This window comes from Xyrauchen texanus, chromosome 28, assembly GCF_025860055.1.
Source record: "Xyrauchen texanus isolate HMW12.3.18 chromosome 28, RBS_HiC_50CHRs, whole genome shotgun sequence".
NCBI classification, from domain to species: Eukaryota; Metazoa; Chordata; class Actinopteri; order Cypriniformes; family Catostomidae; genus Xyrauchen; species Xyrauchen texanus.
The window spans coordinates 5,407,342-5,433,284 of record NC_068303.1 but is presented as its reverse complement, the minus strand read 5'-3'; the positions used below and the strand labels follow the sequence as shown (position 1 = coordinate 5,433,284).

At 37.6% G+C, this 25,943-nt stretch overlaps 1 protein-coding gene and 1 long non-coding RNA gene across 4 annotated transcripts in view; one reads left to right on the top strand and one right to left on the bottom strand.

The window, feature by feature from the left end:
- Positions 1–19,188, top strand: part of LOC127621981 (uncharacterized) — a 42,933-nt gene extending 23,745 nt beyond the window's left edge. The window contains exons 4-5 of the long non-coding RNA XR_007967931.1: positions 11,382–11,594; positions 17,975–19,188. This is a non-coding gene — a long non-coding RNA (uncharacterized LOC127621981). The remainder of the gene's footprint in view (positions 1–11,381; positions 11,595–17,974) is intronic.
- gpcpd1 (glycerophosphocholine phosphodiesterase 1) lies at positions 39–24,894 on the bottom strand. 3 transcript variants are annotated; one of them, XM_052095802.1, is made up of 20 exons: positions 24,601–24,894; positions 23,812–23,902; positions 21,760–21,850; positions 21,582–21,666; positions 17,421–17,496; positions 15,835–15,876; positions 15,611–15,734; positions 14,964–15,189; positions 14,454–14,616; positions 13,972–14,101; positions 9,428–9,482; positions 9,246–9,338; positions 8,947–9,024; positions 8,583–8,622; positions 8,330–8,388; positions 8,143–8,208; positions 7,923–8,059; positions 7,294–7,429; positions 6,596–6,756; positions 39–1,397 (listed from the first exon to the last, which is right to left on the bottom strand). In XM_052095802.1, the coding sequence occupies exons 2-20, from the start codon at positions 23,858–23,860 to the stop codon at positions 1,202–1,204; spliced, it is 2,007 nt and encodes a 668-aa protein (XP_051951762.1). In that variant the 5' UTR covers positions 23,861–23,902; positions 24,601–24,894; the 3' UTR covers positions 39–1,201. The 3 variants fall into 3 exon arrangements, with proteins under 3 accessions (XP_051951762.1, XP_051951763.1, XP_051951761.1); XM_052095803.1 differs by lacking the exon at positions 24,601–24,894 and adding an exon at positions 24,166–24,503; XM_052095801.1 differs by lacking the exon at positions 24,601–24,894 and adding an exon at positions 24,041–24,502.
- Between the last annotated feature and the right edge of the window lie 1,049 nt (positions 24,895–25,943).

Here is a 25,943-nt window from a genome sequence, read left to right as displayed (position 1 = left end):
TTTTAGCAATGATGCAGTAATTGAGTTCCTATTGAAAGAATAAAAGAAACAGAATGAATTTGTCTGAAATACATTTATTGTGGCTCTCAGAGCATTGTTCTAAGTTGGTTTGGTGAAGTATAACCCACAGTGAATGTGGATTCATACAAGTCCCTCAGTCTAGTGTGGCGTTCATCAGCAAACATGCATAATTTCACTACCCTGCAGGGAGCAAGCGGTGTAAATGCATGCAAAGAGACAACCACACTGACTTCGACACAGCCCATACAGACAGATTACGGAGGCACATTCGTTCAAATATACACTTAAGATATAGTAAATCGTTGTGAATTGCAGTGCTGAATGAAAAAAGCTTACATTTTGTTCTGCTGAAACGAACAGTTAAATTTATGAAATGATTTGTAAATGCATTGGTTATAGAAACATTTCTATACAGCAGACACATGCATAGGCATTGTGATGTTACATGTTAAGAAGAAAAACATCCCTCAAAATCTTTGCCTTGAGACATTTTTTTTAAAGAGAGACAGGTCCCACTGTTAACCATAACATATTTTTAATAATAGCTATTCAATTTAGTCTACTGAATAGGTGTTTCTTTACAAGAAAATCAACACATTCACCAGATTTGTATTTAAGCACGGTACACTATTATTTGCATTGTATTATCAAGCCCTGCATTTGTGTTGTTCGTGATTTTAAAGGACAAAATATACTTCGGTTTTTCTTGTGACAGTACGTCTCTCGAGCACAGTGTGCGTGATGCAAATTTTTGACAATTCGCATATAAAGCCCAATGAAAACGGAGTATAACCTAGCCTTAATACTTTATTGCGCAAGTGGTCAATACTCATTCCGCAGACAAAATAAACAAGAAACAGAGAAATACTTAAAAGGGAAGAAATTCAGAGGACGACAAAGTTTCCAATTGCATCTAGGTGTTCTATATGATTCTGTAGTGCTCAAATATAAAGCAAATTAACTAAATAGGAAAAATATAACCTTTGTGGAAACTAGCATTGTGTAATTGTCCTTTATGTCATTTGTTCGACATAATTATACTCTAAAACACACCTTGTGCCTTTGCAATCGGATTTAAGTGAAGTTTGGCTCAAAGTAGTGAGTGTTTCTGTGCATTAGTTCTGTTGCATTGTGAACAGTTCATGGGAGCTTGAGGTAAGGTGGACTTTACGAATGGCTCTCAGGAAGAACTTAGGCCAGAGTCTGACTCCCCGCTGGCTTCTTGGGCTTTTCCAGCACAGGGAATGGTGGAGCACGGAATACTGTAGGTGGAACAGGTACAGGTTTGCAGTGTCTCCTCCGAAATGACCTCTTTTATAGAAACCTGCTCCTCTACTTTAAAGATGTCTGACTGCTCCATCTGGTCTTCACAGATTCTATGGATAAAGAGTAAGAACAAACTGTTATTTTAGTGCTGAAATTAAGCAAGAAATTGAGTGTCTTTTACCCAGGGGTATGCTAAAGGGATCATACAAAGGTTTTGATCAAGAGCAAAAAACAGTAGTAGTATCATTATTACAACTTCACAATTGCCAAATGCCTTTATTTTCTGGTATAAATAAAAAATAAAAAAGGCAACAGCTACTAGTGTGGAAATATGAGGCAAACCAATTCACACTTCTCAGTGGCGAGAGGCCCCAAAATGTTATTTAGCTTCATCAGAACAAGACATTCCAGTTTAAAATGTTCACATAACCACAGTCAGGAATTATAATACATTGTTTACTTCAAAAGCATTTGCCGTTACAGGGAAACTAAAAAAACTGGAACGGTCATCAGAACATTAGAGTTACAAAGGAAAGGATGTTTCATGTTTCAACAATCATGTTCCTTTCAATATTTGCCAGATGGTGTGCACGTTTAAGAAACAGTTTCCATACTAGTGGGACTCCAAGAGAAATTCAAAGACTTGTTTATCATTTTTATTAGCCATTAGAAATGACAGGTCAAAATATGTTCTGCAGACTCCCAGCTCTTAAGAAAATATGCTGTTTGTATCTCCAAGGAATAATATTTTGTTTATTATAAACAAAGGTGATTGTATATCAAAACAAATTTGTCTTCCGTTCTTTTCCTATATGCTAGGGACGCTGATTACATAGATCGCAATAGCAAGACAACCACTGGTTGATCCTGTTAACAGGCCAAAATTAAAAGGGAGTAGAGAGCGAAACTAGAACTACACAAATGACGAGAAGTTAATGTAAACGGCTATTAAAAAGCGGGATTGTACCGAAATATCGTCTTTCCTACTTGTATAACCTCACCTTGACTGAGTGGGCCAAACTGTCAAAAACCCAACATGCATTGTTGATGTGTAAATCTGGCCGGTCGTATGTAAATGTAGACTAGACTAGGAAGGAAGTTGAGATCTGAGAGTTACAGTATGTTTTCCTGGTACAATGAACGCTTCCGAGTCCCGACTATATACCAAATACCCTCCCAATCCATCCATCTTCAACCGCTTATCCGAAGTCGGGTCGCGGGGGCAGCTGCTCCAGCAGGGGGCCCCAAACTTCCCTATCCCGAGCCACATTAACCAACTCTGACTGGGGGACCCCGAGGCGTTCCCAGGCCAGTGTGGAGATGTAATCTCTCCACCTAGTCCTGGGTCTTCCCCGAGGCTTCCTCCCAGCTGGACGTGCCTGAAACACCTCCCTAGGGTGGCGGCCAGGGGGCATCCTTACCACATGCCCAAACCACCTCAACTGACTCCTTTCAACGCAAAGGAGCAGCAGCTCTACTCCGAGCTCCTCACGGATGACTGAGCTCCTCACCCTATCTCTAAGGGAGAAGCCCGCCACCCTTCTGAGGAAGCCCATTTCGGCCGCTTGTACTCGCGACCTAGTTCTTTCGGTCATGACCCAACCTTCATGACCATAGGTGAGAGTAGGAACAAAAATTGACCGGTAGATCGAGAGCTTTGCCTTTCGGCTCAGCTCTCTTTTCGTGACAATGGTGCGATAGAGCGAGTGCAATACCGCTCCCGCTGCCCCGATTCTCCGGCCAACCTCCCGCTCCATTGTCCCCTCACTCGTGAACAAGACCCCGAGGTACTTGAACTCCTTCACTTGGGGCAAAACCTCATTCCCTACCTGGAGTACGCACTCCTGGAGTACGTTTCCTGCTGAGAACCATGGCCTCAGATTTAGAGGTGCTAATCCTCATCCCAGCTGCTTCACACTCGACTGCCAAGCGCCCCAATATCAGGACTAAAAATATTATATTTAAAATAATACATCTGCTACATATATACAGTGGGATAAAACCAAAGGTACATGGTAAGATGTTTTCAGTGCAATCATTCATATATAGACAAATGCATTCCAAAGAAAATGGTCTCGCTTCAGAACTTTTTCCTGCCATGCCTTTATTATTAAACCTATCATGCTGGTTTTGAAAAACCAAAAGCGGTCCGTTCAGTTTACTCTTTCTTCAATGATTAAGTCATTGAAGTCCACAGAGGGGATTCATGCACTGCACTGGAATGTGTGTAAAAGCAGTTTGGGCAGGAAAAGTGGGACACCCACATAAAGAGGAAGTCTCTAATGCTCGGAATGATGTAACAAGCAGCTGAACTTGAACGCAATAATTTGAACAAACAGCCACTCAAAATGCATGGATCATGACTCAACAATTTCACTGCCTCACATCACTGCTATAAAACACTACAGCATTCTCTTAATGCAATCTATCAGGCAGCAGTCAAATGCCAATAAAAAACAAAACAAAACTGGGAACCATTACTGGCATCGGAAGAAGTTGAAGCATTGGATTTTCTCACCAAGCATTCATGTATTCTGAAAAAAGAGGCAATATGAGAAATAAGGCAACAGGGCAAAGTTTAGGAAATGACAAGGAGAGTTATTTATATCATGTAAATATTTGACTAAAAAAAAATTTCAAATAAAAGCAAGTCAAGCCACACATATTTCACAAGTGTGCAGATTGCTTGGTATTAGCACCAGTGTCTGAAGACTAGGGCTTTACTTGTGCCGTTACAATCATATCGTGATACTTTTTCTCACGATAGGGTATCGATACTTCAGATCTCTGGATCATTATTTTTACAGTTCAATTAAGGACTAAATAGAACCCTGATACCAGCATTTCTCCTTGAGAGAATTTAAATTTAACATACAGATTTTCTCTTTTTCAGATATTCTGGTCTCTCAATTACAATCCAATTGTAATATCGTAATGCATGGCAACATATTGAATCATGACATATGAGGCGAGGTGTTTGGCGATATCCCAGCCCTATTCCAGTATGTTTTGGATAGAGCAGGAAAACAACATTTTTACATTTTCGAATTGCTATTGTAATGAACAGGAATCCAGTTTCTCTGTGCTGCTCTGTAGGGTTTTACTCCAATAGAAAAGAAACAAAAATACAGAACATATATGGACAGAACTGTCATAAACGGTTACTGTACATCAGCAAGTGCAGACAAAGTCAATATAGTCTCAATGTTTGAGAATCATTAAGTATGGCTCTAGGTTATAAAATGTTCAGACTCTGAAATCTGACTGGATGAGCCACATTCAAAACAAATGCTGTAGCAAATCAACAGCAACTGAATTTTATTGTTATGTCTATACAGTACATCTACAATATCATAATACTGCAGAATAATTGTTTTGACAATTACTTTTATTAAACATTGTTATTTATATTATGAAATATTAGATTTATTTAACATTAGTGTCTTTTATTTCATTGCTGCTGCCACTTAATAGGCTTTTCAGCATTCCACTTCATACTGAGCTTAAAAACAGAATTTAACCGTGGTAAAATCAATGTAACAAACTGCCTCAGGTGGCTTCTTTATTGACCTGTCCTCATAACATCTCACCAGCAGGGACGTTACTTCTGATTTTTAAAAGTGCACACACATGGTATGTGCTGTATTACATAAACACAGAACATCATTGATCAGTTTATCCTTTACTCGGAATGAAATGCAACTTTACATGAAAATGTACTGATATGCCTGTATCATCCAGGAACAGTCATAAACCACTGTCACTTACACTGGTGACAAGAACATTAATGATGTTGAAAGAGTCAACATGCCACTAATATAAACAATGTTGACGTAATCTCTAATCATGGTTTTAAATTTTCACTACTACTTGGTGATCCGTGTCACCAATTTAAATGTGAAGATTTGCAGTCCAACTAATTACAGCTGTTGGACTAGAACATGTTGAGCAGAACTTTCCCTACACATACCATACTGTAGCCAGACTTTTGACTATCAGCATAGAGTCTGGTTCACATTGAACCTTGGCTAAGAACTGCCTACTAAGATAGAAAGAGACCGTCTAATTAGCATATAAAATTACTAATGACGGTTATCTTGTTTCCTTGCTACGAATCGTATCAAACAAAACTCTTGAATATCTTTTAAAGATTAGACAACATGAAACTTGTAAACATTGGCAAATTGAGTTACTAGATATTATTATGGTGTATGATATTAGATATTATTATGGTAACCTGGTGTATCGTAAACATTATTTAGTTTCGTGGCAGATTGATAACACTGTGTGAACTCCGACTGTGTGCACTCAGAGATTATGTAAACCAGAAAATCAAATTGGAGTGTGAAAGTTTGAGAAATAGGGCTGGTACTGATACAGATTTCCTGATTCAAATCGATTTCTCACAAGCTCTTGATTCGATTAGATTCTGATTTGTTCGATATCGATTCATATGGGTATATTTCAGTTATAATTTTCATTCTGCTCAAAAAGAAATCATCTCCAATCTAATGCTGTTAATTATACAGGGGAAATATGTACATTGTTTTTCATGATTTTGGTCACATTTTAGCTTATTAAAATTATACAAATCTATGTACTCTCTCAATAAATATGATATTATAGTGCATATCTTGTATTTTGTTACATGTTTATTGTTTAATGCATAATTACAAGTATTTACACTGATTTGTAAAAAATGTGTACTTGCTCTTTAAGAAAACTGGCGGTTCTATAAAGAGCATCTGTAAAAAAGCGCATATTGAAGAGGACTCAAATGGCTTTTTTTTTTTTTCCCCTCATCTGTGCTATTTGTGATTGGAATTAAACATTTATGTTGTGTTGTTTTTGATCAACAATTGACTTAAGAACAGAAAGGACCTTAAGAGACATTATTCAATGACAAATGGGTCACGTGGATCTCGTCTTTGATTGACACACATGGATCGAGTCAAATCAAACCTTAATGCTCAACACGCAGTGAAAGGATCTTGGTGTAGAACTTCTTCGCCACTATACTACTCCATCACTGGTGAGCGAAATCTGAACATTTACCAGCCAGTGGCTAATAACAGACATTTTTAGTCGTATGGTGTGAAATTTGGTCTGATTGATGTACTCGCATTATAGAGAGTTGCGTACAAAGTAAAAGATAAATCATGGGATTTAAGAATCAATATCTAGATCATTCGAATGAAGATCGCGTTACATCAGAAAATCAGTCATTTTACCCAGTCCTATTGAGAAATCTAAAGACATTTTTGTGTACAATATGTATCAGATGGCCAGAGGGCAGTCCAAGTCTAACCTGTCATATATGAGGCCGTCAATGCCCTGTTCTCTTAACTTCATCCTGTTTTCGTGGTCGTTGTTATCGTTTCCCCAGCAGAAGACCACCAGCCCTTTAGTCTGGGCTTCTCTGATACACTCCATGTTCCTTAAGAGCTCATCTGCATGTGCACTGATTCCCTGTAAGCAGATACAAAAAATGTTTCAGCACAAAATCAACTCAAACACAGGTTTAGTCTTTGTGACAATTTTTACTGATCTAAAAGCATATAGTCAACATAAACCTGCATTCTAAACCCATTACACTTCCATAATGTTAAAGTTAAACAAAAATGGATGTCCCGAGTTTGAAATATACTAAAATGGAGCAAGGTGCTTGGAGGTGAGGGGTTGAAAAACATGACGAGATGTGAAGGAAATTCCTTTCAGAGGCGGAGTAAGTTTTTACATTTACTTTCAAAGAATCGTGCACAAAAGGACAAGGAATGTGTATAAAGAATGTAGATGGGATACATTTTTAAACAAAACTCATGGAAGCTACAAAAAAATTATTAAATACCTGATTTTCACATGATGGGTTTGTAAAACTTTGTTGCCAAATTGGGTGTCTTTCTGTAACTGTGCAATTTCACAACTCTGTTCTTAGTATCAACTTCTAAAGCTGTGATACTAAAACATCTGGCCAACAGCTGAAATGGCGTTAATGTGTTCTCTCACCAGAATGTTCTCACTCATAGCGAAGCTCATGGCGATCTTGGTGTTCTGACAGCGGATGTCCATTAGTTCAGGATAGATCTCCGTGATGCCCTGAGTCAGAAACAGGATGGGGTATTTGTTCTGCTTTTGCCGGACCCTGGAGAAAAAATAAACATGGGAGTTTATTGTGGTACCGTAAGGGGCCGTTCACATATGATGCATTCTTGTGTCTGTCTGCACTATTTCGGAATAGTTTTTTCTATGTAAACATACACTACATGGACGTCTATGATGGCTGTGATGCGTCTTGCTATTTTTTTAATGTCTAGTCCCATAAGCTCAATGTTATGATAGTGTTAAGTTAAAGGTTTTACTTCTAAAATGCATCGAGACACCTGCATGCTATTTCAATCATTGCATTCTAGGTTTTTCAACAAAAGAATGTGTTCTGTGAACGACACCTTAGTCACAATGAATTGCTTAGAATAGTATTAGCACACCTCTCAGTGCGGAAGGAGTTTCACACCGAAGCTGGCTACACATATAGGCTTCGGGGTTTATTCAAAGCTTTAACCCATAGTAAGAGCAATACCAATAGTGATGTCTGCCTTAGCAAATATCCAAATGTTTTATTACTGTAGACCCCTTACATTGTGCAAACATCAGGATCAAAACAGGAGAGGACTATCCTTCTCTTGCCAGCGTTCTGGAGCACACATGTGAGGATAATGTCCAGGAACTGGTTCATGTTGAAGTAGGTGGAGAGGCTTGCATCCCAGGAACCATCCTGTTTGGAGGAAACAAAATACAATGAGGATGTTTCCTCTCCAGTAACATTGAGTTCAAACTAGTACAGAGGCAAAAACAAACCCTGAACTGAGAGATCCACTTCAGCTCAATGTTGAAGCCCACATGATCTGGAACAGCCTGAAATATCTAAAACATGATATAAAATAAAGGAGAGAAGGTTAACACAAATGGTTTAAATTTATTTGCTATATAAAAAGCAGTTTTTGAGAGTTACCTCTGACAAGAAAAGCTAAAAGGAATGTCATACCTGTGAGAGGGACGGGAAAGGCTGATGTTCATATATATACTCCTCTTCCTCCTGCAAGTCTAGAGAAAGTGACAACACAGATTTAATAATCCTGATCCATTCAACAGACCCGTTTATTTAGCACAAAAGTGACTGCGCTATGAGACATCAATGAGACTGTTTCAAACAAGTCGAACAACTAGTTACATGATTATATATATTTGTATTCTATAAATGCTTTATGTATTGTTGTGTTGTAAGATGAGGCAACTACCTTTGTGGTCATGAACATCCATGGCAGTTGTGTGGGCCAGCTAAGCCAAAAAAAGACAGATAACTTTCAAAAACACATTCATTTACATTTATGCATTTGGCAGACGCTTTTATCCAAAGCGACTTACAGTGCACTTATTACAGGAGCAATCCCCCCGGAGCAACCTGGAGTTAAGTGCCTTGCTCAAAGACACAATGGTGGTGGCTGTGGTGATCGACCAGCGACCTTCTGATTAATAGTTATGTGCTTTAGCCCACTACGCCACCACCACTCTTATACATTTATACATCTGTATTTCAACATGGTTACAATATTATTGATCACAGATGTAAATAAGTCTACAATAATTCAAAACAAGTCTTACTTTGAGAAGTTGAAGTTGATCATAGGTAAGATCCTTGACAGGAACTTCAACCAATACCATTGAATTCTTGTCATTTTTCTATCAAAAATGGGGAAGAGATTATATTGCTTTTGTTTTTCTTAGTAGTACTGTTTACTACAGTTCATTTAAGACATGTTAGAATTTGCAAGATTTAATTGCAGGAAGCTTCTGGATCTGAGTCGTTTATCACAGTAGATTAAATCACATGATAATAGTAACCATTAAAGGCTCCTTTCGCAACTTGGCCAAGTAAACTGTATCACATGTGTTTTTGTTACCTTTTTGGTAGAAATGCAGCAGGTGAGATCATGGTACACAATTGGAACTAAATCCTTGGAGAGATGAACATCAAACTCTACATATGCAGCTCCCTGTGATTAAGAACAGAGATCGTTTTAGTTTTTATATCTTGTAAAAAAAACGTAATGCATTTTGGTTGAGTTGCTATATTTAAACTCACATGGCTGGCAGCACTTAGAAATGAGGCAATGGTGTTTTCCCTGACCTTGTGATGCCTGAAATACAAGAAAACCTTTCTGATCAAACCCATGAAGACAGAAACAGATATATCTATATTATTTTTATTTTAAACATAAGTAGGCCAAAACAGAATCTACCCTATGTAGATGTGTGTGTGCATGCGTGCGTGTGTGTTAGGGCTGAGCGATATATTGAATATTAACGACATAATCAAGATAATTTTGCTGACGATGTAAAATTAACCAATATCGCGATGATTTTAATGTGCTTTCATTTGGCCATTAACTTTCATAAAGAGCGAATCAGTAGACTAATTTCACGATATTTCAGGGCTGCACAATTAATCAAAATAGCATACAAATGGTGAGTTGGTCAAATGTGATTCATATTTCACAAAGGCTGATTTGATGGTCGTGTGATTCAGAAAAAACGGTGATGCGCTGATCTGTGTGTGCACATGGCGGCGCTCTCAGATCAGTTCATGTGCATTGTGAAATCAATGTAATGCAAGTTCAAGCATTCGTGCAATTCCAAACATTAGTAACAGTTACAAGCTATTATACCAATCTACAAACGCTACACAGAATAACAGAAAAGGAGATTACAGCATTTCATGAAATGCAGAACATTGTTAAGTGTCAAATACACCTAGACCTTTTTCCACACACTGTGATGATGCCTTTCCGCCTTATTTAGCAGCGTAAATCTAGCAAACTTTTGTATATTACCCCCTTTTTTTATATATATTGAGTGTAAGTTTATAACATTACTCTTTGTGTTAGATTACCCTGGATTCAGATTTAAAAAATTTATTTCCACATCTGCAAGGGGGTTTCCATTATGGCTGCTGAGAGAGTAAATATGTCATCTTCTCCCATCTGACTCTTTTAATCACCACTCTCTATTTTATTCTTCTTCTGGAAAGTCATTCAAATGTAATGGTGGATTTTTTCTTTTGGTCTTAGAGCAAATGGATAAGTGAAAGTAATATTTGCGGTTATCTCCCATTCACAGCTGTCGAAGATTACCCTGCAATTGTTTACTTCCGTGTTCCAAAACCCAGAGGGTGAAAAAGGTCTTTTCTGAGTCTAAATAAAAGCCCCAGGGGGAGGTGACGTGAACAGGACAGAAATAAATTATTTTCGTATAACGCAAATCTAATAATCAGAATAATAATGATAATTCAGCATAATTTTATAATAATCAACCTATGTTTCCCCACATTAATAATTTAATATTATGCAATGTTCAACTGGTGTTTCAAAATAAGTGCAGTGAAGCAGCTTTGCACAGTAAAAACATTTCAAGGTACATAATACTTTTTATTAAGCTACTATGTATCTTTGTGAGTGAAATATAAATATAAAGGGCTTATCAATTAAAATTATTTTAATACTTCTACTTCTGAACTATTTTAGAGCAAATACATAATTATGGAGATATATATTAAATATTGTCAATAGGCTAAAAAAATATCGAGCCATATCGCCCAGTCCTTGTGTGTGTGTGATTTTGGTGGAAAATCAGCAGAATGGATTTTGTGAATGACCGGCATTACAATTATTCAGTCATATTTCAGGCAAAATATAAATAAGAAATCATATTTTGGATATTAAGCAGATTTTAGGTCCAATGCTTTTTTTGCATTATTACATTATTTTCAAGACAATTAAGCACACACTCCACCCCCAATTCACATTAGTGTAATGCAGCATTTATATATACACATAAACAGTGTAAATATATATGTGTGCTCTCTCCAACAATTTCTCCTCTCACACACCGGTAGGGGTGGGGGAACAGGTTTGCGCATTCATAACAACTGGACTTTTTCACCACACTCTTCTCCATTTAATACTACTTTTGATTTCAATGCTATTACTATAATGCAACCCACAAAAAAAAACACGTTGTTGTCATCTATCGCCCTCCAGGTCAGCTGACAAACTTTCTTGAGGAGTTGGATGTCCTGCTGTCCTCCTTGCCAGAGGATGGTAGGCCACTTGTGGTTCTTGGCTTTTTCAACACACACCAAGACAAGCCCCAGGCCACTGAACTGAATACTCTATCTGGCCTCATTGACTTGGAAAGACTACACACCACAGCAACTCACAGATCGGGCAACCAGCTGGACCTCATTTTTACAAGTAACTGTACCAACTCAAATATTCTTGTAACACTTTTACATGTCTCTGATCACTACTTTGTTCAATCCAACATGACTCTCCCATCTACATTAAAATAGACACCACCTTTGGTTCCCTTTCACCCTCTCGCCTTTCCACTGATGTCTCTACCTCTCTTCCCACAATAAATGTATTTTCCACGCTTGATGTAAACACAGATGTAAACTGTAAGTCGCTTTGGATAAAAACATCTGCCAAATGAATACATTTCAATGCTGCATTGTAGAAAATCATGCCCCCACGAAGCCCCTAGTGAGCAAAGGTTACCATGGCAAAGAAAAAAAAAAACTCCTTTAACTCTTTCCCCGCCAAACACGGAATTTTCCGTGTTTTATGAAAAAACGCTTCCCCGCCAAACACGGAATTTTCCGGGTTTCCATGTTTTAGGTGTTATACGGTAAGGAAGACCCCTCCGCATGTTTTGAAAGAGTACGCAACTCTTTGATCAAAGAAACAGACTGCGATCATCTCAAACATGAAGAAGTGGAGTATTGAGAAGCTCAAAATATCAGACATAAACATGCCTTTTTATCAGCTTTTTGTCTGAAATTTTGTTTTTTGACAAAACCTACCTCTGTTCAAGTCGCAATAAAAAAAGAACAAATGAAGATAAAATACAATCGTTTTTTTTGCCTAAAAGCAGAGGCCCAGATCTTTATTTTGATATATAGCATCTTCATATATTCATGGAAGAAAATATTCTGCGGGCCATTAAAATTTAGCGAAAATCGTCAAAAACCCTGGCGGTGGCTGGCAACGTTTTTTTAAAAACGCTGGCGGGGAAAGAGTTTAGATAGTGGAGAAAAATAAACCTTGAGGAACCTGGCCTCTGGCTTTACGGTATATGTACATAATAAAATATTATTTAGTGATTTGAGCAAAAACCGATCAGCACTAGGATTTCTGTTTGCCATGGTTGCATATAATGTACACTCACCTAAAGGATTATTAGGAACACCATACTAATACTGTGTTTGACCCCCTTTCGCCTTCAGAACTGCCTTAATTCTACGTGGCATTGATTCAACAAGGTGCTGAAAGCATTCTTTAGAAATGATGGCCCATATTGATAGGATAGCATCTTGCAGTTGATGGAGATTTGTGGGATGCACATCCAGGGCACGAAGCTCCCGTTCCACCACATCCCAAAGATGCTCTATTGGGTTGAGATCTGGTGACTGTGGGGGCCATTTTAGTACAGTGAACTCATTGTCATGTTCAAGAAACCAATTTGAAATGATTCGAGCTTTGTGACATGGTGCATTATCCTGCTGGAAGTACTCATCAGAGGATGGGTACATGGTGGCCATAAAGGGATGGACATGGTCAGAAACAATGCTCAGGTAGGCCGTGGCATTTAAACGATGCCCAATTGGCACTAAGGGGCCTAAAGTGTGCCAAGAAAACATCCCCCACACCATTACACCACCACCACCACCACCAGCCTGCACAGTGGTAACAAGGCATGATGGATCCATGTTCTCATTCTGTTTACACCAAATTCTGACTCTTCCATCTGAATGTCTCAACAGAAATCGAGACTCATCAGACCAGGCAACATTTTTCCAGTCTTCAACTGTCCAATTTTGGTGAGCTCTTGCAAATTGTAGCCTCTTTTTCCTATTTGTAGTGGAGATGAGTGGTACCCGGTGGGGTCTCTGCTGTTGTAGCCCATCTGCCTCAAGGTTGTGCGTGTTGTGGCTTCACAAATGCTTTGCTGCATACCTCGGTTGTAACGAGTGGTTATTTCAGGCAAAGTTGCTCTTCTATCAGCTTGAATCAGTCGGCCCATTCTCCTCTGACCTCTAGCATCAACAAGGCATTTTTGCCCACAGGACTGCCGCATACTGGATGTTTTTCCTTTTCACACCATTCTTTGTAAACCCTAGAAATGGTTGTGCGTGAAAATCCCAGTAACTGAGCAGACTGTGAAATACTCAGACCGGCCCGTCTGGCACCAACAACCATGCCATGCTCAAAATTGCTTAAATCACCTTTCTTTCCCATTCTGACATTCAGTTTGGAGTTCAGGAGATTGTCTTGACCAGGACCACACCCCTAAATGCATTGAAGCAACTGCCATGTGATTGGTTGATTAGATAATTGCATTAATGAGAAATTGAACAGGTGTTCCTAATAAACCTTTAGGTGAGTGTATATCTACCTATATGTGTGTGTAAATTGTTAAGTACATTCGCAAAGTTCAAAAGTGCCTAATTGTCATAAAAATTATGAAGAAATGCAAAAAATATTAATGGTCCTAAAAAATAGGCTTCATTTCCAACTCCTGAACAGGAGTCCTGTACCAGTTTACCATTCAGCTGTTTTTGTGACATACTTGGCAGCATGCGAGCTTCCTGCTCCTCTGTGTCCAACATCTAGAGCACTCCTTTTCTTCCAGTATTTAGAGAAAGACTGGCTCATGTCACACTGCATGCCCTGGATGGGGCGTATCACCAGATAATCCACTGAAACCCCATAAAAAATAAAGTTTTCAGATTCAATCAATAAAGTAAATACTCATTATTTAAACTTCATTGAAATCAACACTTCATTTAAGAAATGCCATCTTAATCGCATTATCTAGCTACTAAGCAAAAAGCAGACAGGGTGGATCATGTCAACATTTAGTATTGACTGTCAAGAGTAATTTTTCTATTTATTTACATAGCCAGTCTATGACATGTTTATAGAGGCAAATGCTGTGTGGATTCAGTGGAGACAGATACAGATACCATCATAGGCTGCATGAATGCATATTAGAAAACAAATGAGACATTTAGGCATGCAACACAAGAGCATTGTGTTTTATTGACATACCTCTGACTTTTCCGATGGTCTGTCTGGAGTTCCGACTCATGATGGGCAGGGTGACAACACCCAAGTCCTTTCCACTCTCCACAAAAGTAGAGGACAGGAGGCATGCGGTGCCCACATACCCGTGATGGGCATCTCCTTGAACTATGGCCTCACTTAAGTCCTCCTAAACCACAAAGATGTTATATTCACACATAAGCCAGTGATCATCTTATGCACACATATCGTGAAAAACAGGATTTTCTTTGCTCTTTTGAAATAAATTACTATGTTTGAGTACATATTATCCATAATCTAACACAGTTCTTGACTGGTTTTACTACAGCCCCCCCCCCCCCCCTCTAATTCATATTACCTATATAATACACAATAATATACAACAAAAGTGTTGAATATGGATCCTTTAAATCTGTTTTAATGAACACAATGGCGTAAAAGTAAAGGGTCAAGCCATAAAAGAAACTACAAAAAACAACAACAACATCCTGAGAGAAAGAAATATCATTCACGTACCTCAAAGAACTCAAAAATGAGCTCCAAATTGTCGGGGTCCATTGTGTGAATGCTGTACTCTGTCCACCGTAAGGGCTCCAGGGCATAGCCACACTCCGGCTGGGAATGACGAGACTTATATCCATCATCATCGATCATACTGATCTCCAGTGTGGTGGTCATCTTATGCCCTGATGTAGGGCTCTCTTCCTCTTCTTCCTCAATACCCTCCAACATCAGCTTCAACCTAAAACCATATATTAGGTAAATATATACATTTTAACAGACAGTGTTAATCAATAATTATTCTTATGATGGACGATATTCTGTAGATTGAATCTGTATCTATACTTAAAATGTACATATACACTAAACAAGCATAAAAACATTATAATGTCAAGTAAAAAGACAAATAACTGTTTAGTTCTTGGCACAGAAAAACCTGGCCTAGAAAAAAAAAAGGTACTGTTTTAACTGGAAAGTATAAGTCCAAAAATCCAATATCAGCCTATTCTGATTCCAATATTTTGTGCATTAATTGTCAACTTTTGTCTGAAATCATTAAGAATATAGTAATTTTATTTAGATAAATCTAACGGACCTTGAATGTTCTTGGTCTGAGTTTAAGTGTTAAAAATGTGTGTTCTGTATTTTGCAAAACCCATTACCTAAAGCGAGACTTCTTAAATTTTTTCTTAGTAATAGATACTGGAGGTTTCACGGAGTAATGGAGCCTGAGACGAATTTCTGTCTGGCTTGTCAACCAGCCCGAGTCCACACACTCAACGCCATCTGCAGATGAATGACATGTTTAATTGCAAGTTAAATCCAGAAGATATGAAATGGGGTAGGGGTGCATTATATGTAATGTAGTTTGAATCATCAAACTTACTATGGAATCCAAAGCGTCCATCGTTTATCACAAGGTCTGATTCTGCAAGACAAGACCAAATATCAGTATGGAAGGTCAACCTCTCCTGCTACACATCTACAAAGGTTAGAGTCCCCAGTACAGAGCAATGGACACTGCCAACACGCTTAGCTCAGTTGGGATTCTTTGCGTTCAATAAAACGTAAGCAACATACTCAGGGTGCTTTGTACAGACAGCGTTGTCAAAATCTGGTAAGTCAAAGAGAAAAACTCATTTGTTTTGCTCTGTACTGGATAGAGCTCTGAACATTTGTAGCCAATACATTTTGTACAAGCGAAATCAAGCGAGTGTTATAATTAATATTCATTTAGATAATACTAGAGGCATTTGATTGCCAAAAATGAGTCTTTGGTTGCGAATTTATTATAAAAATGCCTTTGACTTGGCTTTTAAGCTTGCAATCCCTTCCTCCGCTGTTAGCCTTTAATAAACTTTTGAGGCAACACAAAGCAAAATGCTAATGAATTCACTTGGTATTCAAAAGAAAGCAGTTTCATGGGTAAAAAAAAAAATTGTCTTATGAATGGACCATTGATAAGGATCCTGTCTAGCAAAAATTCAAACAAAAGTAAAACAAATGCTATGGAAATTCTTTATACTATTGAAAATAGATTTGTAATAACTGAAGTGTTCAATTATTGAGTGTTTTACAAATATTTGGCAAAAGATCTACATGTTATAATATCTTATATATATATTCTTGTTGCAGTTTAATCTGTCTTGAATCCTGCTATTCTGATGCTAGTGAAAATTTGTAATACAGCACTTGAATAAATGTAAATGTTGTTAGTTTTAGGACTCGACTGAAGTTAAGTTCTTTTGATACTCAACAACAGAACATAAGTAGAGGGAGGTCAGTAGAAGAAAAATAAAGAAATAAATTGCTTGAAAACTCAGGAATTCACCAGTGGAAATCACTGATATTTGTTTAAGAGTTTGTCTAAGAGGGGTAATAGCCCATTGGATGTTGTGGTTTCTAATCACTGATCCATTAGCTTCCCTGAAGCGTGTTTTATTGACACTACATCTGCTCATGGCAAACAGCACTAAAATAGCACTAAAGAAAGCCCAAGAAGTCTTAAGTCCCTGGTTGTACTGTGCACAATTCATCAGTTCATGCCTTTGAAAGAAATAAAATGCTTTCACGATTTTTAAATCAAAATATAAACGGCTCTAAAATGACTTTTCTTTTCTGCTTATGTAAAAAAGGGCACATGGTCTCAAACAAAAAAATATGATAATAACGTCCAATTTTTAATGATCCAATCAAATCTCACTGGATCATATCAAATGCCTGCTTTCATTATTACCCAGATTAATCTATTGTGATTTCATTGATAAAATGCGTTTCATAACTGATAGAATGTTTCATTTTGTCTTCAATAAAAAAAAATAAAAAAGGAAAAACATTAATACATTTATATCTTAATAAATTTAAACCTGGACTTAAAGGGGACACACTGTTTTAAATGGTTCAGGTAGAAGGGAGGTAGTCTAAGGGATGTGTTATACACTCGAACGTGTGCAATATTCTGGGATCAGATACCTGAGGGCTTCAATGAGCGAGGCAGCTGATGGGTCTCCCATCTATTGACTATCACTTCATATAGCCCATCTGCACTCTGTAATTTCAAATGGGCGGGTTAAAATTATGGATTTTTTTTTTTTTTTAAAAGCCCACTTTGGTTGCTTAAACCAAAGTTTGACTTCTGAAAAGAGAATGAGTTGGTATAGTCACCACTTTCTGCCAGCCAGCCAGCCAGTTGGTTGACATCTGAAAAGTGGACTGATTAGTCAGAAGACAAACATTGGCATTGTATTTGAAACAGTCTTCATTTATAGCTCTCTAATTCATATTTAAAAGGTTTGAAAACCACTATAATGCTATTCTGTTCCTGCTAACCATGAGAAAATGGTTCTAAATCCTTTAAACTAAACTTTAAGATCACTATATTAAATGCACAATTCCACGTGCAAACAGTTAATGATATTTGAAAAAAATAAAAAAATAATAATCTGCTTTTAGATTTAAAAAGAAATATTCCTTTCCATGTGATAACACCTGACATGTAAATTGTGTGTGTGTGTGTGTGTATAAAGGCCCCGATATACTTCATATGAAATCAAAGAACGAACGGGTGTGACATTGTGACAAGGAGGAGGGAGTGGCCGGGCCAAGATGGAGCATGGCTGGCACCGAATCAGCTGATCAGCAGGAGAGCGAGATAAACGGTGGCTGGAGACCGGTTCGAGAGAGTGATGCACGCGGCAGTGTTGCAAGTGTTTGTTTTAAGTTAAGTTTGACATTAAAACGTTATCTTTACTGTTCAGCCAGTTCCCGCATCCTCCTTGCCCATCCTTAAACTGTTACTGTGGTCCAGAAACCGGTCGCAGAGTCCTCGCCGCTGCCATCCGCCAGGGGAGCAGCCGCGTCAGTTTGCCTGGGGATGGAGGGGTAGCTGCCGGCCACGAGAGTCGAAAGAACTGCTGCCATCTGCCGAAGAAGGGGAGGAGCGAGCCGGCGTCTGCAAGAGGGCAGAGGAGTGGTTGAGGACCGGGCAACAGCACGTCAGGGATCCAGCGAGCAAGTTCTTCTCTCTCTCTGTGTCTCGGCTCACCCTTTCCCTCTGCCCACGTCTCCCCTCATTTCTTCAACCAAGTTCGCAAGAGGTGGACCACCGGCTGGCAAAAGGGCTGGAAGGGCAGCGTCTCTTCGGGTAGTGGAGGGCGGGGCCGGGCCATGATGGAGCACGGCTTGCGCTGAATCAGTTGATCAGTGGGAGAGCAAGAAAAAGGGCAGTTGGAGATGCCGGTTCGAGAGAGACGCACGTGGCCTCATTGCGTGTGAGTCTGTGTTTGTTTATGTTTGTTTTAAGTTAAGTTTGACATTAAAACTTTGTTTACTGTTCAGCCGGTTCCTGCAGCCTCCTTGCCCATCCGTAAACAGTTACAGACATCATTTCAAACCAGAGCATGTGAGCGAAGCGGAGCGGTGTGACGCTCAGCTCAATATTCCGCTCTATGCGCGTGCGCTCCACTGATGAATCGCTCACGCTCACCGGTAAAACAAATCCCGCTCAGACATAAAATGTCTCTGTAGGCTACTTGCTTTCTGTTTGTACTTTGTAATGAATATCTGGAATACATGTATAAATTACAGTAGCTAGGATTGTAAATAGAAGTTATTTCGGGGTGATTCTGAATAAAAGTCTGTTCTTTTTATTCATTTAAATGCATTAAATTAACTTAATTATAAAACATGTCTAGCCCTTTGGCAAACTTGCCTATTAAATGCAATAACTGAAAAGGTATATTTGATTTTCAGTTATTTTATTTCCGTGAACATAACTGCAGTTGCAAAACAGGCATATTAAAACGCCAGCACGCACACACAAACAAGATGAAATGCACGTAGAACTTCACAAAACACATCTGGACTATCATGCTCATAAAAGCACACACAGGTGAAATGCACTTAACAACATCTTATCAAAGCACACCTGGATGATTTACTGGCATTAGTAAAAGAAACGCGCGTTCTAAAGTTTAAATATAACTGCGGGTAATTGCGGTCTATTTAAAAACGTCTCAATCTTTACATCACTTTAGAATTTACTTTTAGAAACATTAGCTTGGACAAAGTATTAGGTTTCAGGCTCATGCGGTGTGCCCAGGACAGTAATCCAGTGGCGGAAAACACGCGCTCAGAACTGGGGAGTCTGACGCAGGAGAGGAAACAAATTATTTATCTCCCTTTGATTGGTAGCAGTTTTTTCTGTAAAAACTAATTTGCGTACATTATAATAGCGTACAGTACATTTTCTGTTGCCTAGGCCTACATCTAAATTATAGGCCTACCTAATTATTCGGGTCAGTTTTTTTTTAAATTTAAATTTAACAAGTGGTTCAATAACTTCTGTCTAATTTCAACTTAAAAATAGGCTACATCAACTACAATTATGTAGGCTAATTCATATTGTGAGTTGGCTATAGGTTATTTTTAGTTGCACTGATATGATGATTGCATAACGAATTAACAAATCGTTCCAACCTGACGTCAGCATGTTTTAATAATTAATTTCCTAATTTTATTTAAATCGTACAAAATTAACAATATAATATTTCGCTTTAGTAAATCGTGACCACGTTGTAATAATTTGTTTCCTTGTTTTAATAAAACGAGAGTAGCCTACGAATTAGTTCAACATGGCCACGATTTACTAAACCACGGAACGATTTAAGAATTTGTAGAAACGAATTTAATTCGTAGCCACCCTAAATGAGAGAACGAATTCTTAATTCATGGGAAGTTGGGAACGAAATGTTAATTTGTATATTACAATATATTTTTGTATGCATGTCATGAGAGGGGCTCAGTACAACAGCCTACCTTACCCATTTATCTATTAATTTATTTTCGAATGGTATAGGCTATAGCTCACCTTTTGCTGCACTACCATGTTTGCGTAGCACATCCTCCTGCTTTCTGGCAATGTGACGCTTTATATTCCAATATGAATCTTTGCTAACTCTCACAGTCTCTCCACACTCCCTTTCAATTTCTCCTCCCTGCTCGTTCTTAACTGTGATTTTTACTGTGCATTTATGCATAAGGCTCGCAACTTCCTTAAAACAATATTTGAACTCCATAACCAACCCACTATTGCTTTAGCTAATTCACCGATTCTCAAACTAGCAAATCACAATAGGGCATTCCGGGTAGAGCGAGCGGTGCTGAGCGGACGGAGCGAGCGGAGCGGAATCTTCAGAAAGGCGCTCTCCGCTCAGGAGGAAGTATTACCGCTCCGCTCCCGCTACGCTCACGCTCACATGCTCTGTTTCAAACTAAATCTGGCCAAAAAGAAGGTGTTTTTGCATTCGTTTTGGTGGATTGTAACAAAACGTTTAGACAAAATTCTTACCAGTTGCTTAACACCTTCTACTTTATATCATCGAGTGGTTAAAACAATTTATTTTACTGACCTCATGTGAACTCTACTCATAGAATGAGGCATAACGTCATTAATAACACATTTTAATATCACATTATTTAAGGTTTTATAGCGTTGTGGCGGGTGTCTGAATGTTCGCAGACATTATACCGTACAAAGAACTTCTCCGGAAGTATATCAGGGCCTTAACATAGCATGCAAGGAGGCGCCCCGTTAGTTGTCCTGCAGGAAACCTGCAGGTAGTGTTTCAGAAACCTCATAAAAAAAATTAACTGCACAGAACAGAGTTGAGCTCAGCTAAAAGAGATTAGCAGATGTGAGGAAAATGAAGCAGGAAGCAGACAAACTCACAGTCCTAAAAACAACCAAATTAGGAAAAACAGTGTTCATTAGTTTAATTACATGTATTCTATGAATAAAAAATTATTAAAAGAAAGACCTTTGGAAAGTTTTTTTTTTTTTTTTTTTTAAATAAAAACACTTTCCAAATACAGTTTGGCAATATAAAGGCAACATGACACAAATATGCAATCAAAAATGTATAAAGCAGTTATAAACATGAAAATAACAAATGTTAGTAGATTATTTTTTATATTATGAAGCATCTTTAAGAGACTAAAAGAGACATCTATAGATATATTTAAAGCTGAGATTGCTCTTTAAAGTTTTCAGTAATCAATTCACCTTTGGACCTCTAAAAATTATTTTTATGGTAACCTTCATCTCCTTTGATTACTTGGAAAAAGAATTCTCACCTTAGATTCCAAAAATAATCCTTTGAAATAGCGATATTGGATTTCAACTCCTCTAGGAACCAAAATGGTCGTTCTCCAAAGAGTGCTGCAGTGAGACAAGACAAGCAACAGCTGATAAAAATACGTTTCAAGGGTAACTGTGATTATGCTGAAAGCTCAACATAAGACAAACATGTACCCATCTTCATCTGCTCGCTGTAAGGCCACAGCCTTCTGATGACACCAGCTGCCCAGGGTCTCACAACTGCCAACCACTGCAATCACCTCACCTGGTACAGAAACAAAAAACACATACATGCATTAGCAAATTGCTCTGCCTTCCACTTGAAACTGGGTAAACCGTTTAAGAGTAAACTGCCTCAAGTACATGCAACTAACAATTTTGCAAGACAATCATTTCAGCACCATGTCAACACTTTCACAATTAGCCATGAATAAAGATAATAAAGGCCTGTATACATGTGTGTGATGCAATGTTGCATTAAAGTAGATATTGTAGATAAATACAGATATTAACATTCAAAAATGTTTAAGAAAATGAAAAGAAAGGCCTGGCTATGTAAAAAGAGCAACATAGCAATGGGTAGAAGGCATAATATATGGCTTGTATTGTGGTTTTACATGTTTATCTTGAGGAAGTTATTAACATTATAACAAAACTTTATGCCAAGTAAACATTTCTTTGACCATTCACTTTTATTATTCTACCTATAATACTGTTAACACATTATAATAACTTTAATTGAGATTAATATGCCGGCTTGTTTTTAAAAATGTGTAAGAATTACACGTGTATGAATATTAATTTCCCCATTTTCTAGAGTCAATGAACAGGAAAACGATATAGAAGCTGCTAACAGGTTTAAAAATCTAATTAAGCAACAAATAAACAAGCAAATACATGATACATGATGTGAGTTGTGACAATTAGATGTTGTTTTGAGTGATAGAGACTGTTTGCGCAATCATGAGCACTTTTAGCTTTACTCTCTTTAACATGAGCTATCTCTGTGTCAATCAAAGATGTGTACTCTTCAGGTGCTCTCAATATCTCAGTCACTCATCCCAATTTAAATCAGACTAATTTTGGTCACAATACCACTAATAATAAATAGAACTGTTTAACCTTCAATAACGACAGCGTCTGTCCTCTGACCTCTGTTCAGACAACTATTCTATTAATCAGAAGGTCGCTTGTCTGAATATATTTTTCTTATTTTTGAATGTATCTCTGCGGTGTGTGATGCTTTCATGGTTTTCACTGGTTGTCAGTATGTCACAATGGCATTTTGGTATTCACAACAGAACTATTAATAACCGTTTCATTACTGTTGAACTTGGGCTTGTTCAAGTGTAACTGTTTACGCCACTAAAGTGGGATTGCGAAATTTTAATTTGTTTTTATATAATTAATTCTTTGTTGTGACCATTTGTAAGTGTATGTAAGATTTCTATTCATCCATACAGAACTCAGTGGATTAGTGGTTTATTTTTGTACCTGAATATTACATTTAAATAACCTTTTCTGTGTAAATTTATAGCCAAACTTAAAACTTCGTTGCCATGACTACATAACTATAACCCTAAAATGACTGTACAAAATATATAAATTCAAACAAATTTACAGCTCAACAAACATTACATGAGTTTCAACAGAAGAATTAAAGTAAGTGCTAAATTAAAGTATAGCTAAAACTATAAGCACCACATTTCAGCCTTTAAAACATTACAACTTTTCATTTTAACTGTCTCTTTGTAACACTGAATTTTGCTTATTTTTTTTTTTTTTTAATAAATAATTTTTTTTGGTAATCAACATTATGCCACAAAAGACATTCTAGTAAATAGTTAGAAATGTCATGAAACACTGATTTATATATTTCCGTACATGTATTAGTTTGAATAAAAGCAAAAGGACTGATGCATAATAACAACACATTATATGACCTAAACATTTCTCTTACCAACAATTTCTAATCAAACGTTTATTGCTGACACTTTATAATAACATCAACACATTATTACATTAAATACTTCAGATATCTGGATACATTCTAGCAAATAGTTAGAAATGTCATGACATCTGGATTTATATACTTACGTGCATGTATTAGTTTGAATAAAATATAAACTTCTGTTGAAATAACATATTTAGTTAATGGCATATGATTGAAAGTTATTATAAATTATTGTGTTACACCAAATATTCCATAAAATGAACTGCTCTTACCCAGGGCTGTAGTCTCTCTCACTATCAAAGTCACTCTTATACAGTCCATGGCTGACACACAGGCAGACAGAGGAGAGAATGAAGAGAAAACCTAAAACAAATGGAAATAAAACACTTCTGAAATGCAAAACCAAATCTAAGCCACGTTTACGGAGCATAAATCTGTAAATCTGTAAATCTGCATCAGCTGATATGTTCAGAGATATCCGAATTTCTTGTGGCCTCGTACCTTCAGATCGGATTGTGTTTTTTAAAATATCCTTATTATTTTATTATCCATTCCACAATAAGTAGCCTATAGTTGAAAGAGGTTAAAGGTTTTAAATGTACTACATATCAGGAAATTAGCCTTACCGACACCAGATCGACCTACTAGAAATTGTAAACCGAATTTGTGTCAGATTCTTGCAGTTACACGCGATGTGACGAGTTTATTCCGTTGAACTGGTGTCAACACATTTAATAAAACTCACAGCAGCTAAATGAACACGGTCTAAACCGGCCGCAGCCGGTTACTGTCGGTGAAAACAACACACCCGCCACAACACCCGGTAAAAGAGAAGCCGTGGCTGTATCTAAATCCCTAATGTGATACCTATATAGACAGCGCAGTTACGTTACAATGTTTCAACGACGGCTAGAAATGCTGTCTACGTAGGGAGCATAGTAGGTTTAGGGCGTATCCAATGTCTGACTAAAAACGAAACAGTGTTGGCAAGGTAACAAATGTTATTTAAAAAAATAAATCCGACTGATGCAATAACAACCTAACACCAAAAAATACATTACCTGAGTTTAAAAACAAACATCCATCTTTATTCACGGGCGGTACCGGGAAATGCTATTCGCGCGGTGACGTGCACATGTTTAGATGCGCGCGCGCGGATCTGTGCTGTAACGTGACACTGTTAACGGTGGAATAAACCATTATATAAAAGCCAGTGATGTGTTTATGGAGATATGAGCCTTTAAAATATTATCGCGTCTAAGAACTTTGGTGCGCAAACAAAAATAGGATTTCCAGGTAACAACACCGTTTGGAATGCGAGTGTTAGTAATGGAGACCGAAATGATGGCGGGCTGAAGTGTAATCATAGGTCCCGCCTCTTTGCGTATTTAGAACGCATGTGATTGGTCAATAAAGTGATTGACATGTAGTAAACGCATCACTCTTGTTCCTTGACAGAAGCCAAACAGCTGCAAGTACCCTCAACAGCTGTGAGTCAGGAGATCGTATGGGGTAGTGGCTGAGTTCGGAACGGAATTTTTAATGAGGAAAAAATTACTGAATGCACCTTTAAAAATGGAAGTATAGGAATTGTGTAGTGATTAAATAAAAGTTACATCAAAACGTATAATCTAATTTTAGCTTCTTGTAACTATATTAAAACATGTATCCAAACTTTTGACTCTTTATATATACATATGTTATATGCCTTTATCTAGTGCACATTTATTTATTATTGCACACTTGATATTTTGTCTTTGCTGTCTTGTTTTAGTTGCATTCAGAAAAAGCCACTCATTGCCATGCCGTTGACCAATAAATGAGGAAACATTGATACTAATACATTTACATTGTACATTTATGCATTTGGCAGACGCTTTTATCCAAAGCGACTTACAGTGCAATTATTACAGTGACAATCTCCCTGGAGCAACCTGGAGTTAAGTGCCTTGCTCAAGGACACAATGGTGTTATCTGTGGAGATCAAACAAGCGACCTTCTGATTAATAGAATAGTTGTCTGAACAGAGGTCAGAGGTCAGAGGTCTTCTTTACACAAAAGTTTTTCCTTAAATTAAAAGTAATCAATGTTATGGCCAGGGGATAAAGAAAATCAGTGTATCCAAATAAATATATTAATTACACCCTGTAACAGTCCCAAACAAACAAGCTAAATCCTATTTTAATCATATACAAAAGTATTAACAGAGTATGTATGTAAAACACAAAAGGTCAAACTGAACTTTTGCTGTAAAATATGTATAACGAGATTATTGATTTTTCTAGTGGCCTTTGTTTTACTGTTGGTTCAGATCTGATTGCATAATAGGGTGCCTCAGCAGAACAGGAAAAAACACGTTCTGAAACATCTTGCATAACAGAGATCTGGCATATGCATGTTTTAA

Excerpts from the sequence above, each read along its gene's own strand:
- gpcpd1 (XM_052095802.1), bottom strand. The coding sequence starts at position 23,860 with ATGGACTGTATAAGAGTGACTTTGATAGTGAGAGAGACTACAGCCCTG. Across the intron at positions 15,735-15,834 it reads TGGACGCTTTGGATTCCATA|ATGGCGTTGAGTGTGTGGAC; the intron begins GTAAGTTTGATG and ends ATTCATCTGCAG. Across the intron at positions 9,483-13,971 it reads GGAAGCTCGCATGCTGCCAA|GCATCACAAGGTCAGGGAAA; the intron begins GTATGTCACAAA and ends CTTGTATTTCAG.